We start from the raw sequence: 18,781 nt of genomic DNA, 5'->3' as shown, positions 1-18,781 counted from the left end.
ACGATTTATCTGCGCTGATACCCTTGGGTTAGACCTAAGGTTTGTTCAGGAACTCGAGTCCAAATTATGCTGAAATTTTCAATTAAGAATGGGGTACATGATTTTTTTTTTTATAATACAAAGGATAATTTCTTTATATTTCACAACTTGTAACATGTTTTTTCATGGCAAGCACAGTACCTCTAATCTCTAAACACCAATAATGTTTTGCCAGATAAACTGCTGCTCGTAGATTTGCAACTTGGTGCTTTTAATTTTTCTATTGGTATGTATGTTGTAAGGAGTGAATCCTCTCATGTTAATTTTCACATGTGAAAATTGTTTTATTTGTCTGCTTAAAATATACAAAACTTTTAATATGGTCCCACCCATTTAATTTTTATGAAGAACAAGATAGATACAAAACTTTCACATGATCTGGTCATGTGAAAATTCAACAGCAGAGGATCCATTCCCACATGAACATGATTTATGAAGGATTGATAAGATGATCCAAAGAGAAACTGCCTTCTGCATTACAAAAAAAAAAAAAAAAAACAAGGTGGTCTAATTACAAAACCTGCTGAAAGTTCCACTTCTAGAGTGATTTGTGACATGTCCGATGCACTGGGAAGAATACGCTCATAAGGCAATTTTGCCTATCATAGTCAAAAGTTTACCATGTATACGGCATAAAGTGATACTTCTAATTGAATCATACTATATATTTGATACTGCCAACAAGATGGCTTATAACTCCCAAAGTAAGTCTCTAGGCACTCGGAAATCAGAAAAGAGCTGCAGTGCCATAGTTGACACGATTCATGAACATGTGCCCAATTTCTCCCTTGATAAAAATACAACTTCCATGTTTTAAGTATATTCATCTTAGAATTATACTATTGCATAGAAGCATCTAGAAACAGTATTATCTAGTTACATAAACTACTTAGAACCACTGCAAGATGAGATTTACGAACTTCATAAATCTTATTGAACTATATAGCATAAACTAAACTCAATACAGTGTACCTAGCTCCTTGTGTAAGTTTCATAAACCAATTGTGCTGCAAGCATATCTACAACAGCAGAACCAACAGACTTGAACACAGTTATCTGCTCAGAACTGATTCTCCCAACTTTTTCACCTCTCACAAGCTCCACCAAACTCCCTCCAATCTCATCTTTCTTGATGACCCCTCTCTCAAAAGCCCCCACCAGCTCCCCTGCTTCAACAAGCGCAGTCTCATTGTCCACAAAAACCTTTCCCCTCCTTATGGCCTCATCATCACACTCCATCATTGAATTCTTGAAGGAACCCACCAAATCCAAATGAGCCCCACCCTTCAACCTCTCCCCCTTCACAAGGGGTGTCTCGGAATTCGTGGCGCAACTCACAATGTCCCCAAATCCGACAACCTCGTCCAAACACCCACAACCCTCAAACCTCACTCCACCAAACTCCCCACTTTGGCTAAGTTTGTTGGCCAAAGTTGTCGCCTTTTCCACTGTTCTGTTCCAGATGATGACCTTTCTCAAACTGGGTATGGCTGAAAGATGGGCTTTGATCAGGTGCGGTGCCAAGGAACCAGCACCAACCATAACAAGAATCTCGCTGTCATGTCTCGCTAAGTATTTAGAAGCCAAGCCTGAGACACACGAGGTTCTGTAAAGGGTGAGTTCGGTGGAGTCCATGGAAGCTAGGGTTTGACCGGTGGTGGAACTGAAGAGGACATAGCTTCCCTGCACGCCGGGTAAGTTGAGAGAAGAGTTTTGAGGGAAATGGGTGACGAGTTTGACGCCGATGTAAGGGAGAGAAGAGGAAGAGGACCAAGAGGGCATGAGGAGGAGGGAGGAGGAAGGAGAGAGAGAGTGGTGTTGGCGAATTGGGGTTTGGAGAATGGTTGAGGCTTTGGGGAGAGTAGATTGGAAGTGGTTCATCAGAGTGTGATGGGTGAGGATGGTGCATAAGGTCTCTGTGGATATGAAGACTGGAGAAGAAGAAGATGCAATGGTGCTAATGATTTCGTCTTTGTTGGCGGTGGTAGTAGCCATTGATGTTGCTGTTGCGATAGAATTGTGAAGGGTGAGGTCGAGGTTAGGGAGAAGGCGCAAGGGTTGGTGTGACCGATTTTGGAGGTTTTGTTCAGCTCAGTAGCATTTCCAATTTGGCAATTTCCATGGAACTTAAAGGTTAATTTTTTATTTTTTTTAGATAGACTTAAAAAGGTCAACTTAAAAAATGGAAATTGAGAAAAAAATGAATAAAGGTTAAATATTTAAATATGTTTGTAGTGCTTCCAAATTAAGTAATATTTATTTTTAGTCTCTAAATTAAAAATAAATTATTTTCGTTTCTTTAATTAGGTATCTTATAATCTAAAAGTCAATGACCATCTATTATAATAAGATACTGAGATATATCTTAAGGAACTGACATTTTTTCAATATATGTTTTTTCGTATACACAAATTAAGAATCGATCCAATTAAAAAGAAAGCCTCCTTAAAAGTAATTTGTTAGATTATGTAATTTACACCTATTTTGGTACCACTATTATTATATAATTTGAATTTGAACATAATTTAACTTCACAACAATCAATCAAGATTATTTCCACTTAACACTACTTTGGTCTACCATAAAAAAATTACTTTTGCTTTGCTATATCAAGTGGCTAAAAAAAAATTGCTATATCAATAGTATGTGAATTTTTTACATCAAACATGAAATAATTACATTTATATTGTTCAATACCATTTTTTTAACAATACCATTTTATTTAGATTTAGTCTAAATTAGACATATACGATTTCATATTACTTTGGAAATAAGGTTGTATTCGAATTTGAAATATAAGCTCAGTGTAAAGTTAGGTAAAGCAAATTACAAACATAATCCGTCCAAGTGTGCACCGAGAACACCCCTTATTTCTAAATAATACTGCCGTTATTTTATTTTTTTTCCTTTAACGAGTATCTGGTGAAAGAAAGGCTTTGGAAGAAATAGAAAAGAAGTAAAGTGTTTTGCCGAGAAAAAGTGAAATGGAGAATGGAATTAAAGCACTTTATTTTCCAATTCTTTGATGTTCTTTTGCTTTCCGACAAATTTGACGTTCTTTTGTTACTGTGCTTAAACTCATTTTATACCTTTTTTTTTATGATTATCAACAATCATCTACACTGAAGTTCTCAGGTACGCAATGAATTGGAGTTTCTATGTGAATGACGTGAATTTACAGATTATCCTAACAATTACAATCTAGTTGATTAGTCCAAAGTATTGTTCAAAATAATAGCATTCTTTGTTTTGTAAATTATTTATAATCTCACTTGTAAGTAAATGATATAGGCAGCTTTCGGCCAAATAAAATAAATGAGATCAAAACATTAACACATTCAGCTCTGAAGATTTCAGCAAAAAATTGTTTTCTTTTTCGTTATCTCATTCTTCTGGAGATTTAAGACCCTAGCAACTGTGATAAATTATTAGTACAGGATTCCACTACCCATGACTCCTGCCTTTAATCATTGGAATTTTTCCTTCGATTTTTATTTCTTAATTCCAATGCATTAGACTAACTATTTTTTAACAGTCAAAATGCATCACGTTTCTCAGTATCATACATTTAAGATCTCATTTATTTCAGTGTAAGATCGAAAAACTTATGTTGATGAGACAAACATGATTTGGTATTCTTCTTAAACAGAGTAAGAAAATTAAAGACAGATATAAGCAAGTGCCTTGAATGTTCCACTATTACTAGTACACAACAAATGCTCCGAAATTCTGCAATTTGATGTGATAAGAGTGAATCTACATTGAATTTCAAAGAAGAAACAAAAAAAAGAAGGAGCATGCATACACAAAAATAGCTATAGAGCAAAGTAATCAAAGGGAAGGAGAGACAAAAGAAAAAAAGTATTAATGTAGGCACAAATTATTGTTAGTATTAGTAGTAATTAAATGCCTACTAAGGCATCAATCTAAGAGGAAATGCTCCAACTGGTGCTGGAAAGGCTCCAGTGATCAGAAATCATACCTGCAGCTGAATTTGAAATAGCACCACCAGCAATTCCACATTTTGCTACCATCCTTACACTTTCTATCAACTCCTTGGTGCGAGCCTCTTGTGCCAAAATGTCCAGCAACTGTTCTGGGCTGATCACAAGCTTCACTTTCCAAAACCTACTGCTACCACCACTACCACCACCACCAATATTGTTGCTGCTATTAACAACACCACTGCTCCTGCTAGAGAAGGCATCAATATTATTGGAGGACCTCTTGAGCAACCCCATTCCCTGGTGGTGGTGGTGATAGTCCAAGGACATTCTATACAAGGCAGGGTTTGAGATTGTAGGAACACTGTGAGATCTAACATGCCCTTGTCTCACAACAACGTTAATATTTTCACCACCACATGGTAGAGTACTGTCTGTGTTCTTGCTGTTGTTGTTGTTGTTGTTGTTGTTGTTGTTGCTGAGTGGTAGCAGATAGTAGGATTGGCCTGGCTCCAACTCATCGAATTGGCTGAGTGGTTTCCAAAAGAGGTCGTGGCTTCTGAACATGGCGTGCCCCGGGAACTCGTTGGTGATGAAACTCACAGTCACTGGAGCACTGAATTCCATGATGCCACCATTTGATGTTATCACTTTGATTGCTGCTGCATCAGGATCTGACATGGCCCCAAAGAAGCAGTTTCCCATGCTGGACCTCAACTCAAATCTATGTAATAATAATTAAAGTAGTACTGGATTGGTGATCTTCTAACTTGTTTTTATGCCTAGTATAGTAGTATGCTTGGAGGGAATTATAGAGCGGGAAACTTGTGGAGGAGAAAAGTAGAGCTTGTTCTATGGTCGGTTGGATTCTTCTTGTGAGCTTTCACAAAAGCTAGGCATGAAGAAAATTAAAGGAAAAAAGGGCAGCAGCCTATGCTCCCATTATTATGCAATTTGGATAGGGTTGTGCATAGAGCCTAATTATCATGAAAAAAAAAAAAGTTAGCAGAAGTTTTTAGATGTGCACATTCCTCATACTCATACAGATAAAACTTATAGGTAGTTTCTTAAATATTTTGATATTATACTCCACTTAGAATTAGAGTTTTAAATCTGTAATCAATAATGATCTTGAATACAAGTTTTTATCATGTAAATTATTAAAGTAAAATTTCAATTCTACTTAAAGAACCATAGCAAAATACTTAATGAAATGTATGATAGTTGATTTAAGAAATTCAATGGTAAGAATCAAATGCTGAAATAAATAAATATAATTGATATGTCCTATTTATTTAGATATGTTCTCTCGAACACTTTTTTATATAAAGAAAGTTTATTTTAATTGGTTAAACAGTGTATGTGAATTGTTACATACCTCCCGATACCTATGTTTAATTTCTACGCATAAGAGAACATTTTCCTTTGACAGAACTATTGTTGCCATTTACTGCATTGTATTATACAGTTTGTGTATATTAGACTTAGACACAGTGATTGCTGGAGCTTCTATTGTTGTACATTTTTACCAGTGTCCCAATACCCCGGCTGTGTAAACGCGGAAATAGGAATATTGGTTTATACCATTTCTACACGGTTTACTTAGTCAAGTTGGTCTAGGTAAATTATATATGGGCCACCTTATGTTACTTTCACAAAGTCTTTTATTAATTAGACACAAAAGAGGAAGAATGATGTTGCAAATCAACTTTTGGTCCCACTAAGCTCGGCCCAAGAGAAAGAAAGTAAAAGTGCTAGTTACTTGGTTTCATTGGCCTTTTTCCTTTTTCTTTTTTCTTTTTGGACATTTGTCGTGTGATATTGAAGGTGTCAAGACAGAGACACAGCTATAAATCCGTTGAGTTGCCTAGATTAGGGAATAAAATTACTAACTCCAACAAAATGTCACCAGAAATTTTATGTACTTTGTCTCGCCCCCCCCCCCCCCCCCCCCCCCCGCTTTGATCAAGTAGTGCTTTAGATTTTGCTTCAATGTTCAACCTCATATGACATCCATTGTAGTTCAATTTAAAAGTTGCAATGGGGCGTTGGCAAATCTTTGAATTGCATGCCAATTTCTTATTTTACTTGGGAAAAGTTGTGCAGAATGGACTCAAAAGTTGAAAATCAGAAGCATTTCATGTGGGAATGAAATTTCTCTAGATATTCATTGGTGATTAAGTAATATATAAATGAAATTTCCATTGTTGACCTTCTAACAAAGACTTCGTATATATTAGAATGACATTTTTTTTTACACATAAGTTGAATTTCTTAAGGATACTATTAGAAGTTAAATTCCTAGTTATGTACATTGAAAAGACTTTGATATTTATACCTCGGGATTGTATAAGAATGACAAAAATGTTGCTTGAATAAACTCTTAAATAAATACTTACAGAAAAATATAAATTAGAAGATAAAATGAGTTAAGTTTTTGTTATAAGTTAAACTTATGTACTCCAACTTTAATAGCAAATCTTTCATTCACTACAAAAAATGCTTCATCTAACATCAATAATCACACAGTCAATGTAAATTTGTACCTAGTTTCAAGGTAGATACTACAAAAGTTAAAGTAAAATATGTATGGTTGACGCTAAGTTGTGTCCGTTAAAAAATCAATACTACTTTAAATTTAACTTTTAAAAATGTAATTGACGTTACTTATAGTGTCTATGTGGCACTTCTGACTAACATAAATTGTGTTAACTATGGCCAACATTACATATGTCATCACTCAACTCAAATCCTAGATCCCAACTTGAATCTCAACTCGTGTTAATTATTTTCAAATTGTCCCTTTTAAAAGTACAAGACATGCGAGTAATTAAACAACATAATTGTGGTCGAAGAAAATGAAAAAGGAGGAGAAGAATAACCAACCTCTAAGGCAATTCTAATTTTGTTATTATCAGTCAAAATAAATCTTTATAAATACTTGCTAAAAATAACAAGTACAAGAGTTATTTTAATCTCTGTATGTTAATATATTGTGATGGAGAAAACACTTTTCAATGTCTGTCTATCATGATTTTAGATGGTTGTTTAAAATACCTATTAAACTCTTTACACAATCAATAGGGAAAGCCTTGTGATCAATAGTTTATTAAGCAAATAAAAATCATATTATGTGGTTTTGAGCTAAACAAGAACGGGAATCTTTTCAATTGGTGGATTTAAATAAAGCATGCATTAACCCAGACAGATCCAACTAATCAAACCCTTGTCTTCGATTAATTAATTAATGAAGGAGAGTCAACTAGTTCAACGGACGATACGACGATTCATGCATGCATGTGATCTTCTTTTGAATAGTAATATTTGCTGATGAAGGTGCCGGTATTGACCAACTATATATCATACAACTGGCACCTAATTTAACTATGAATCTTCGGAGGAACTGATTCTGCACGCGACTTTGATTGTATGAAAGATAAAAGCTACCACGATAATGTAAAATTAATTAAATTATAAAATGAGTTTGAGATTTTAAATTACATAAAAGGGAGTTTGGATTCCACTTGAAAACCAGTGTGTGTTTTTTTATTTATTTAAGAAACTTGAAAATGATTGAACCGAGTGGGACTAGAATATTCAGAGGAAATACTAAGGAGACCATGCACTAGTCTCTATCCTTAAGAAAAGTTGAAGAAATGTTTTTTAAGTTAGACAAGAAAAAATGAATAAAATGACTCTTTATATATAGAGAATGAAATATTATTTAAATATTTATCTTGAGTAATAGAAGACTTGAAGTCTTTTTTTTTTCTTCTTTATTTTTTCAAACTTTCGTTCATTTTCTCTTTTGTTCTAACACTATATGATCTTAACAAGCTTATGATCTATCTGTTACGGTCATAGACGAAATTAGGAAAGTAATGATTTTTCTATATATGAAAAATGTAAGCTATTAAAGTCTTCGGAACAACAACCATATTTATATTTATCTTAGTTATCTCCGGACAAAATATTTTTTCCTGACAATCTCCTCTCCAAAAAATTAAAATTAATAATGTACATTCAGTGGTTCAAATAAATCAAGATAACAAAATAATAAATAATCAATATAATTCTTACATGAGTAGACATAAATCTAGTAGTAACGATGTAGGAGTAATCAATATTTAAATGATGACATTGATTAATAACACTGTGAGATTAATTAATTTACTTTTAGAATCGATCGGTCAACTTTTTTTATATGGAGAGACAGCTGTTAGAGAAGATCCAAATCATTTAAAATACACAACTTTGTCATGACTAAAATTCATGAGTTTGGTAAAAAAAAAAAAAAAGAGTTATATCCTTATTTTGATAATTAAAAAAAAATTAGATTTCTCTTTCGTGATATCGTGATGAACTATTTTTATTTTTAGACATTTTTTTCTACATTTTTTTATTGTCTGGTAATATTTTAAAATTTACGTTATTAATTTATTTTGTAAAAAGAAGTATTGCTTTATTTATAAACCTGTACAATGTAGAATTTTACCCCCTTTTTTTTTATCAGCAAATCAAATTTAATTAATTAATAGAAGGTACAATACAAGGGTACCCAAAAACTTATACAATGTAACTGGTAAGCCATATTGAGAAGCCCCACAACAAACCTGTGTTGCATACATTTACCAATATCCAGAAAAAGACTGACGCTCGTTTTTTCAGTTTCAGCATATATACCAACAATTGCACCCAAACAATATCTTTTAAAACCTTTACAGCATTGCAAGTTGCAAGCAAATCATAGAACGAAAAAGAGCAATGTTTAGTTCTGTTTGATAACCAAACCCATGAGGCCATGATTTAAACTTGACCAATTCCAGTACTGTATAGCATTTACATTTTACACCATTAAAAATAATATTGTTCCGGTGGATCCACAAAGACCAGATACAGTAAACCAAACACATCTAAACGCTTCATTTTACCACTGGTCCTTACATCCCTAATTCTTTTACCGCTGTATTTTCACCCCTTAATTACAACCAAAACCAATAGCTTTAGATCGATTAAGCAGTATATGCACCCATAATGCAAAGTTGTTTTTTTACGTTATTATCTTATTTCAAATTATTGATTTCAAACTATTATATATAATAGATTTATTAATTTTTACTACAATCATATTAAAAGTTATACTTATCTATTTATTTCTCTTAAAATATTTTTAACTTTTTGTTTATATTATGAAATAAACTCCTTTCTAAATTATTATTTTAAATTAAAAATATTATTTTCTATTAAATCTCACTACTCATATTTATGTAGTTATTTATTTAAATTTATTTTATATATTTCACTTATAATTTTAACTTTTTTTAAAAATTTACAAAAAATACTCACGCTCAGCAGAATGATATCTTCAGAAGGAGGATACAGTTTAAAGACGTTTCTAATATTAAAATTGATTAATAAAGTGAGACTATATATATATAATAACAAAATAAGTGGTAGCTAGGGAGAAAGGAAAGCTGAGATGGATGAAATCCACCAGTACAACTTGGAACAACCATGCAAGCACTTTTCTAGAGTTCTTATTTTGTTTTTGAGTTCCATGATGTTGTAAAATGAACTTAGCAGTTAGCAAATGACACAGGCATCATTAGGATTCTCTTCCACACTAGTGCAACAATAATGATGTTGCCTCATCTGATACTGATTATGTATGTGGTAGGCTTCGTAGATATTCACACTATCAGCCAAGTTATTCTGATTTTGATTCTCTGCTGCCTCCACTTCATTATTCTTTCCCTCATTCTCTTCCTTGGCTGGTCCAACAGAGACTATGCGAGTGTCACACAGCTTCCTCAGCTTCTCCACTGCAACCACAGGGTCGACATCTCCAATTAAGGTCAATTTCTGGTCTTTCATATCCATTGAGACTGATTCAACCCCTGCAATAATCCCCCCACAAATCATTCATTCTTGAATACTATATAAAACAAAATTTCTTGGTTCTAAGAAAGCAAAAAGAGATTGAACTCGAAATTCATACCTGAAAGATTGGAGACTATCTTCATGGCTTTTTTCTTAATTTTGCCATCGTGTAGTTCCACATGTAGCACAACTTTCTGTCATAGAGTAAAAAATCTTGTAAGAATTAAAATGACAAAACCAATCTTCACTATAATATTGATGAAGATAAAGATTATAGTTGATTATGAGTGATGCATGGAATTAGAAACAACAAAACTAACGAGTGAGAAGTGGTCATGAGTCATGCAGCAAATAATTCTCACATTCATTGACACGAAGGTTGCTAGGAAAGCCAAACAAGAGTCCAAGTGAAGGAGCTCACTGTTTTGAACTAGTTTACTGAATGAAGCTCTGTTTGATGATATTTAAAGAAAATAAAATAAATCAACACAGATAGGCAAGACACACAGAGAAAGAAAGTCAACTAAGTCTAGGATGATCCTCACTGATACTCCCCAACTCCCGATGAATTAGGTTAATTTTAAATTGAATTATAATAAAAATAGGTAAAGAATAAAATATTAATTTACTTACATTTCGTTGAAAACACATTTAAAAAAAAATTAACCTATCTATATTTTATCTATAAAAAGAAATGAAAATGAGGGAGACATGGTTAATTTCATAGGCTACAAAAGTTTGGTGTTTGATATGAATTGATCTAATACGCACATTATTCAATAAGTTTTAAGTTTCCATTAAATAACTTTTTTCTCAAAATAACTACTGGATTAAAGGTTGTTTTCACATTGATAACATCTACAAAAGTTAATATTAATTCAAAATAATTTAATACAATATTCATATACATTAAAATGAATATAATACATACTTTTCATACAAATGTGATTATTATTATTAAAAAATTTAACACTACTAAAACTAAGATAACATATAGTTGTAATTGAATGGTTTGAATAAATAAAATTCATATTTTATATAAAATTATTAATAGTGTAATAATTGATATAAATACGAGTCTAATTTAGTCTCTTTTTTAGTTAAGAATAATTTTATGTAAAAATTTATCGTTAGATTAAACGTTTCTTGTTACATGTATCATATTTACATGATTTTATATTAACTAAAAATTATTTGATATATATTTCATTCTTATATATTAAATTGGTGTAATATTTTTTTAAAATATATACAAATATCAACATTTTATTCTTTTTTATTGTTGTTTAATTTTATAAAAGTTAACACAAATAATGAATATAAATATATAGTTATTATTTAATTATTGGATCAATAAAAATTATATTATATATAAATTTATTGAATAATATAACAGTTTGTATAAGTTGTATAATTTGACCTCTCTCAATCAGAGTAATTAACATAGATAAGAGGACTGGCTAGAAAAGTTAATCTCAATCATACATTTAAATTGTATTGTGGAAATTTATTCTTCTCACCCTCTTCTTACCTCTTACTTAATATGTTTCTTATATTATAAGTTAACAACAAAATAAGAGGTAGAAAGAAAAGGTGAGACTGAAATGCACCAGGCCACCACCACAACACCAACAACCATGTACTTTTCGATTCTCTTCCAGACTTGGGTAATAATAATGTGGTTGTCTCATCTCATAGACCTCCACAATATCAGCCAAGTTCTGATTTTGATCGTTATTCTTGTTCTCATCTTTGTTCTTTTCCTTGGTGGTCCAATAGAGAGTATGTCAGTGTGACATAGCTCTCTCAGCTTGTCCACTACAACCGCAGGATCGATGTCTTCAATTAAGGTCAATTTCTGGTCCTTCATATCCACTGAGACTGATTCAGCCCCTGAAATAATCCCCTTCAAATAATTCTAACTTGGATACTGTATCAAAACAAAGTGTAGATTTGGTGATATAAAAAAATAAAAAATTGTGGGTTCGAATCTTTCAAAAAAAAAAATTAACCATTGACAAATAACATTTGTTGATAAAAAATGTAATGCAATGTAAATTTTTGTTTTCCTTTTCCTTTTCTTGATTTCGTGATTTTTTTAAAAGTAAAGAAACAACAAGAGAAAGCGAAAAGAGATTGAAAATGAAATTCATACCTGAAAAACTGGAGACTGCCTTTATGGCTTTTTTATTAATTTTGTCATCTTTTAGTTCCACCTTTATAGCACAACTTTCTGCCATAAAGCCAAAAATCAGAGAACTGTTAGGACCCCTATAATATTAATAAGTACCCCTTCTAAGGATGAAAATAACAAAGCCAAATTTCACTATAAAACTAAGTGATTCATTTATCGGGTAATGACACAAATAAAAACTTGGAGGGGTTACAAATTCTTACATTCATTGACGTGGCGTTTAAGGTTGCTAAGGAAAGCCAAGCAGAGCAGGGGTGATTGTGAAGCAGCTACAGGGATGGTATTGTTTTGAAGTGGTTCACTGATGCTTTGTTGAAGAGGACAATATACAGAGAGAAGTCAACTATTGTTTAAAGTCGATACATATATAGAGAGAGAGAGGAATAATTGAGTGTAGGATGGTTCTCAATATCACTCCCTCTGTCTACTTTATTAACAAATCTTTGAGAAAAATTTGGTTGGTGATTTTTAGTAGGTATTTTTTTTTGTATTGTTCCTTTTTTTAAGACTTTTTCTATTTGTTATGTATTAATTATTTTTTGGTTTAAATGTAATTTTAATCTTTTATTTTTTAAATTTTATAATTTTAGTCTTTTTATTTTAAAATAGAAATGTTTAGTCCTTCATTTATATAAAATATGTGATTTTAGTCACTCGGTCAAATTGAAAGTATTGATGATTAAAAGATTAATATTGATTATGACGTAGATTAAATAAATAATTTCATGTCACGTCACTAAATTTGGATTATATCACGTTAATTTCATACCAATTAATGCTTTTCAAAATTAATAGAAATATCAAAATTGTAAATTTCACAAAATTGGAGGATTAAAAAAAAAAGGAGCTCAAAATTACATTTAAGTTTTATTTTTTTATAACATTTTCTCTTTAAATATTAATTTTATTTGGAGAAAAAAATTAAGAAAAGAGAAAAATAAAAGATGATTTTGAAAGAATAATATAAATTATTGATAATTTATTGTGATTAACTAAATTAATTTTTTAAATAGTGTGAAATCTTTTTATATAGAGAGACAAAGATAATACTTAATTATGGTCCTACTTTTTATATAAAAAAACCATCTCAATAATTTTTTATTATAAAAAAATAATGGGAGGCCTTTTCCTTGAATCCATCATTTCTCTCACATGAAAGTCAACTAAGGGATGTATTAGATTAGGATTTTAAAAAAATCTTGTACTAATTAGGATTTTTAAATGATATAATTAAGTTTTGTGGTATTCAATTATGAATTTTAGAATTTTTCAAGAATGCAACAAAAGCTGGTGATATTCAATTTTGATTTTTTATAACTTAAAAAATTATTTTTTAATTAAATATTAGGCATGAAAACAATTACCTTTAGCCTTTGTATCGTTATAAATAGGAGTGTTTAAAAATAATTACGTTTAGCCTTTGTATCGTTATAAATAGGAGTGTTTAAAATTCAACTAAACTATTTTAAATTATCAAACCAATTTTTTTTAAATATTGAACAAATAATAATAGAAAAATAAAATTTTAAAAAGAGTTATATCTTTTTATTTGGGTTTGATTTCATTTTCAGTATTTTATTGTTAAAATTAAATCAAATTGGACATTTTAATATATTTATATTATTTTTCTTATTATACTACCATATATAATCTAGCTCTTCTCCACACTGCCGTCCAGACTGATGGTTTTGTTATGCGTGTAGTTGAAATTATTTTTTCGAATGCATTTTAAATCATATTCAAAACAACATTGATTTTTTTTAAAAAAAATATATATACGTTTGGTTTCACAAATTAATAGATTCTAATTTTAAAATTGATTGTGAAATTAAAATAATTTAAGATAATTTTTATGTTGGGTCAAAATTTTATTTTGAATTTACTATTAAGTTGTTTTTGAAATAAGAAAATCCAAACATTGCGTGTGGGTATTCAATTGGAAATAGTATCAATGGTATCATCATCATGTGTTGTTATTTATTATTCTATCACTTATGATTATGTAAATTAATTTTTAAGGTTTGATTAAAATTCAATTGGAAGAACTCCTAAATATTTAACAATTTTAGATGAGTTGATATCGACAGTAACTCATTATTTTAATGAGTAATTTTTTCGAAAGAAACAAAGATTATTTAAATAATTATTTTAAACTTTACTTATCAGATTTTATATCTTACTTATTAGATTTTATTGTCTTTAACAACGAAATATGATGAATTTGTCATAATACATGTGACTCGTGCATAACATCATAAAAATAGATACAAGTTTTTAGCTAATACTTAGTATCAATAATAAGTTTTAAAAAGTATTTAAAAAATAAATTTTAGATATTTAATTTGTACCCTTTCAAGACAAGGAACCAAGACATATATGTTTGGAATAGATTTTATTTTGAGAAAATTGAAAAAATACTATCTTGTTAAAAAAAATTATACATTTACCCTTTCTTAAAGGCATTTTTTATAGGCCATTTTACAAGGTTAAAACTATTATATATTTGAACCCTGAAAGTATGGGTAAAAATGGTATCTTAATCCAAAATAAAACGGCATGATTGCTACACAAAATCATGTGGTGTTATCGTCACTCCTATGAAGCTTGGGAGCAAACATCCAACAATAATGTATCATGTGTCCTACTAAATTATAAATTACAACGTGACCAGGAAATGAAAAGGCATGACTGTAATCAGTACATGATATTTAATATTAAATAGAGTTTAATCAACAATCTCGTTCTATAATTACTTAAATCGATTAATCACCCAAGTTAATTCACATGCATTTTTAATAACACTAAAAACTAGGTACATAGAATACCAATATTTTTGTTCATTTGAATGTGTCCATCCTGTGAGATGACTATTGGAGGAAACCTTAAGCAATTTCTCTGGTCAAGATATTGATGTGTTATTATTAATTTATTGGCAAGTGTATCAATTCGTCTAAATAGTATTTTAAAATAATAAGATCGAGTATTAAGTCCACAAAAACTTTGACTGTACTCAAAGTTTGTATACATCTAATTTTAAACAATTAATGAATTAAATTCAATATTGGTCGAATAATAATACAAAATGTAAAATTCAACATAAATAAAGATAATTAAGTAGAGCATATTAAAGAGATAGAACATAAACACTCAGGGGTGAGTTATAGGTTGAAGTAGAATTATAGAGTTTGTTGGGACTTAACCTACCGAACTTACTCTTGATGCAACATTAAAGATTTTTTACTATTTAATGTTATTTCGATTATTACCTTCATTCACTAACCTATCCTAACCATGATCATTTATGCCAAAGAGCCTAAATTACCTAATTTCACTTTTAATCCCTTAAGAGCTACATCAAATAATTTGTTTTAAGAATAAAAATGCATAAATAAGGCTAAATAATACCATTCTATCCTTATACATGAATTACCTAAATACTCTTTTCAAGTTCTTAGAAGATAAACATTTTCCAATGCATAAATCATAAAACACTACATGAACATAAGTGATCAAACCATAAACATGATATTAAACACAAAAAAGATACAATAATATCAAAAGAACATTAAATAGATAGTTAGAATTATTATATCAAGAATATTTGGTTGTTGAGCTCCCACCAATGAGTGATTTAGCCTCTCATTGTCATGAGAGACTTACTAATACAAAAAAAAAAAAGATGTGTGGAAGAGAATGAAGGAAAAGGGTCCCCAAGTGAATGAGTTCTTCCTCTTCTTTTGTGCCCTAGCTCCTTATTTGGTCCCAAAAAAAGTGTCTTTTAGTTTCTTCCATTTTTTTCCTTTAAAATGTTGCACAATCATGTTTTTTGACATTGACTATGCGTTAAGCCGCCAGATGCGAGCTAAGTCGTTAGATTCTAGCTAAGCCACTAGATGCAGGCTAAGCCTCAAGATGCGGGCTAAGCCGCCAGATGTGCGCTAAACCGCCAATGACGCACTAAGCCTAACCTCCAAGTTGGCTCCTCGTGCTAACCAGTTGTTGACGTGCTGAGCGCGTTGCTCCAGTTCTTCAACCCTCTTTCAAGCCTTTTGTTATGTAATTTTACAAAAAAATACTACAAAAAACACTGTGAATTAACGAACTTTAGCATCTACTGAATAAAATTTTAGAAGAAACTAAATTCCTAATGTTTTAACACAAAAGAAGTAATAAAAGAGAAAAAAAAATTAGATAATTGCTATATAATTTAAATATTCAAATTATGTATGGATAACAATTATTAGCTATTAGGATATATCTCTCATCCAACTTCCTATATCTTTTCTTCCTTTACCAATAACCTCACAAACCTGACGAGAACTGAAAGAGACCAAACCTCAACTCTTGTGAGTTTGGGCTTGATCAAAAGTATCTTAAGGAATAAAATCAAATCTAGAATCAAACTTACCAATAAGGAAATGAGAATATAAAAGATGATATTTTTTATCATTCTAGAAAATATTTGTCCTCATGAATAATATCTTCGTCCAATTGAAGCATGTTCTCAAGAATGATGAGCTACTTGCTATTTCTTTCATTCAAACACATGTCTAAACTTTCAACCAAACTTTGAGTCATGCTCTAAGGTTAGTTACTTGAACCATTTTGGCCAAGTAATAGTGCTAGAATGACCTAAATAATTAATCATGTAGACTCAACTCAACGGAGTGAATAAAACAAAAGTGAGTCATCCCTTTATATAGCCTTTTTTTCAAGTGAAGTGTTATACAGGGAATGAAAGACTATAAACACTAAAAATAATAATGCCCAGTAAGAGAAACGAACAAGTAGTAGCAGTAAACAAAAAATAGGAAACACATGCAGAAAGAAGATTGCAATTCTCAAGGTCACAAAGGCTTTTAAGCTAATGTACTTTGGCTTAAAAGCCTTTTACATTTGTCCAATTGTGTTATTGGTTCGCATACGTATAAATTAGTTGAATCATGTAAAACTCACTTAATGCCTTGGACCTTGATGAAATGATTTATTAGATTGAGTTTGATAACACTATATTGGACCAACTGACGAAACCCAGATTCGTAATCAGATGAGGAAGAAGAAACCTTCAAAATTGGCACATACCGGCCCTACCAACAAGAGGAAGAGATGAAGTGCATATATTTTGAGAGAAACTGCGACATTACATATGCATATAGGTTGAAATCATTTTGACTAGGGGTGGAGGGAGGGTTGATCAGGTAGGACAATTTTTTTTCAAATTTATATGTGTTATTACAAAAACGGTTTTGTTGCCTTTTTAAAATATATCAAAAAAAATTACTTTATTCATTACTTTTTCTTGAAAGAAGACTGAGGCGTATCCGAGACCATTTGTTTAGCTCCGAAGAGAATCGCAACCAGAGTCTACACATGCACTTTAGACAAAAGTAACTTTTCTTAATTTATTAATGCGTTCGCAAAAAATGTATCTTCTATGCTTTTTAATTTGGACAAGTCACACTGAGAATAATGCTTGATGTTTAATGAAATTTTACCCGATATTCTTTGACATATCGATCTCCCTCAATTTATATAGCCGTGTAAGAGATTACACAATTAATGAATCTACTATGCTCAGACTGCTAGATATTTAATGTAGTTAGGTTACATCCAATATATCTCTAGATGAGATACGTTCCACCACACCACAAGAAATGAGAAATTTCCTTAACATGTTCTAAATGCTTTTTGTCGTTTGACACCTGTCAATGGCATACCCATAGTTGGTGATGAGCAATTTAATTTCTACATAGACAGGAATATCACTTGATAAAGTGCATTTAGCACAACACAGGGAATTGCAATAACAACATATGAAGAGAGACAAAAGAGCACAGTTAGTTGGCTAGACAACTGAGAAAGAAACAAAATGGAAAAAGGAAAGAATGGCAAAGGGGAAATTGGGTCCTCACAACGTGAGATGGACATGGGCCCATCACAAAATATCTTGCATGATAGATATCATGTGGCCTAGCTTTGGGTGTCAATGAAGACCTTACAACGACGAAGGCCTTGTGGGCCAAAGACTTTGTGGCCTAACCCACCCTTTCGTCGCCACGTTACAAACCCACTTAATTGCCACTTTCCCTGTCGTTTTTTGTACAACAAATCAAAGGACTAACCGACTCTGCGTGCTTTAGCCTCCTTCTTGGAGCATTTATCAACTGCCCCCTGGACCATGGAACTCCAATGTTACTTTCCTAAACTCCTCCAACCAAAACAATACAATAAAGAAAAAAAAATACATACACAAATGTTTTTATTTAAATTGAACTCTTATTTTAATACCCATTTATTTTTATAGAAATAATAGATACTTTTCACGCAAAAAATCTTGCTTAAATATGATTTATATAAGATTAATATGAATGATAAATTCTTTTTCTGAACATTTAATGTAAATCACATGTCTTAGACACAATTTAAAACTATTAGTTAAATTAAAAAAATGTCTATATTTAAATCGTACACCTATTTTAATACTCTGAACGTGATGATATATTTTTTTTTTCTTCTTATTTTAATTTCCCAATTAATTTTGTTTGTTTTAATTAAACATATCGCAAAGCCGACAAACAGGAAATAAAATTGTTTATTTTGGTCAAATTAAAATTTATGTGCGATAGTACTTTCTTCGGATATTTTGCCTTTGCACCTAACAATGGGTGTGATTAGGCAACATTATAAATATCGTGAAGAAGATTTCGTTTCACAATCTGATATT

General features: G+C 31.0%; 3 protein-coding genes and 1 long non-coding RNA gene across 5 annotated transcripts; all 4 read right to left on the bottom strand.

Annotated features, from left to right (window-relative positions):
* Window positions 1-663: 663 nt before the first annotated feature.
* Window positions 664-2,130, bottom strand: LOC114401306 (protein SAR DEFICIENT 4). Its single transcript, XM_028363793.1, has one exon. It carries the CDS (start codon window positions 2,032-2,034, stop codon window positions 1,012-1,014), a length of 1,023 nt encoding a protein of 340 aa, XP_028219594.1. The 5' UTR covers window positions 2,035-2,130; the 3' UTR covers window positions 664-1,011.
* Window positions 2,131-3,711: 1,581 nt separating this feature from the next.
* On the bottom strand, window positions 3,712-4,960 carry LOC114402826. Its single transcript, XM_028365510.1, has one exon. The coding sequence runs from the start codon at window positions 4,686-4,688 to the stop codon at window positions 3,966-3,968; it is 723 nt and encodes a 240-aa protein (XP_028221311.1). The 5' UTR covers window positions 4,689-4,960; the 3' UTR covers window positions 3,712-3,965.
* Window positions 4,961-9,360: 4,400 nt separating this feature from the next.
* LOC114403930 (heavy metal-associated isoprenylated plant protein 39-like) lies at window positions 9,361-10,345 on the bottom strand. 2 transcript variants are annotated; one of them, XM_028367165.1, is made up of 3 exons: window positions 10,226-10,345; window positions 9,982-10,057; window positions 9,361-9,880 (listed from the first exon to the last, which is right to left on the bottom strand). In XM_028367165.1, the coding sequence occupies exons 1-3, from the start codon at window positions 10,229-10,231 to the stop codon at window positions 9,567-9,569; spliced, it is 396 nt and encodes a 131-aa protein (XP_028222966.1). In that variant the 5' UTR covers window positions 10,232-10,345; the 3' UTR covers window positions 9,361-9,566. The 2 variants fall into 2 exon arrangements, with proteins under 2 accessions (XP_028222966.1, XP_028222967.1); XM_028367166.1 differs by having other exon boundaries at window positions 10,184-10,303.
* A 1,274-nt stretch (window positions 10,346-11,619) lies between these two features.
* Window positions 11,620-12,432, bottom strand: LOC114401315. The gene is made up of 3 exons (XR_003664252.1): window positions 12,261-12,432; window positions 12,019-12,096; window positions 11,620-11,793 (listed from the first exon to the last, which is right to left on the bottom strand). It is a non-coding gene; the product is annotated as an uncharacterized LOC114401315 (long non-coding RNA).
* Between the last annotated feature and the right edge of the window lie 6,349 nt (window positions 12,433-18,781).

Source organism: Glycine soja, chromosome 20 (assembly GCF_004193775.1).
Source record: "Glycine soja cultivar W05 chromosome 20, ASM419377v2, whole genome shotgun sequence".
NCBI lineage: Eukaryota > Viridiplantae > Streptophyta > Magnoliopsida > Fabales > Fabaceae > Glycine > Glycine soja.
The sequence above is the reverse complement of the archived record's forward strand: the minus strand, read 5'-3'. Positions and strand labels throughout refer to the sequence as shown.

Excerpts from the sequence above, each read along its gene's own strand:
- LOC114401306 (XM_028363793.1), bottom strand. The coding sequence starts at position 2,034 with ATGGCTACTACCACCGCCAACAAAGACGAAATCATTAGCACCATTGCA.
- LOC114402826 (XM_028365510.1), bottom strand. The coding sequence starts at position 4,688 with ATGGGAAACTGCTTCTTTGGGGCCATGTCAGATCCTGATGCAGCAGCA.
- LOC114403930 (XM_028367166.1), bottom strand. The coding sequence starts at position 10,231 with ATGAATGTGAGAATTATTTGCTGCATGACTCATGACCACTTCTCACTC. Across the intron at positions 10,058-10,183 it reads CTCATGACCACTTCTCACTC|AAAGTTGTGCTACATGTGGA; the intron begins GTTAGTTTTGTT and ends ACTCTATGACAG. Across the intron at positions 9,881-9,981 it reads GATAGTCTCCAATCTTTCAG|GGGTTGAATCAGTCTCAATG; the intron begins GTATGAATTTCG and ends GGATTATTGCAG.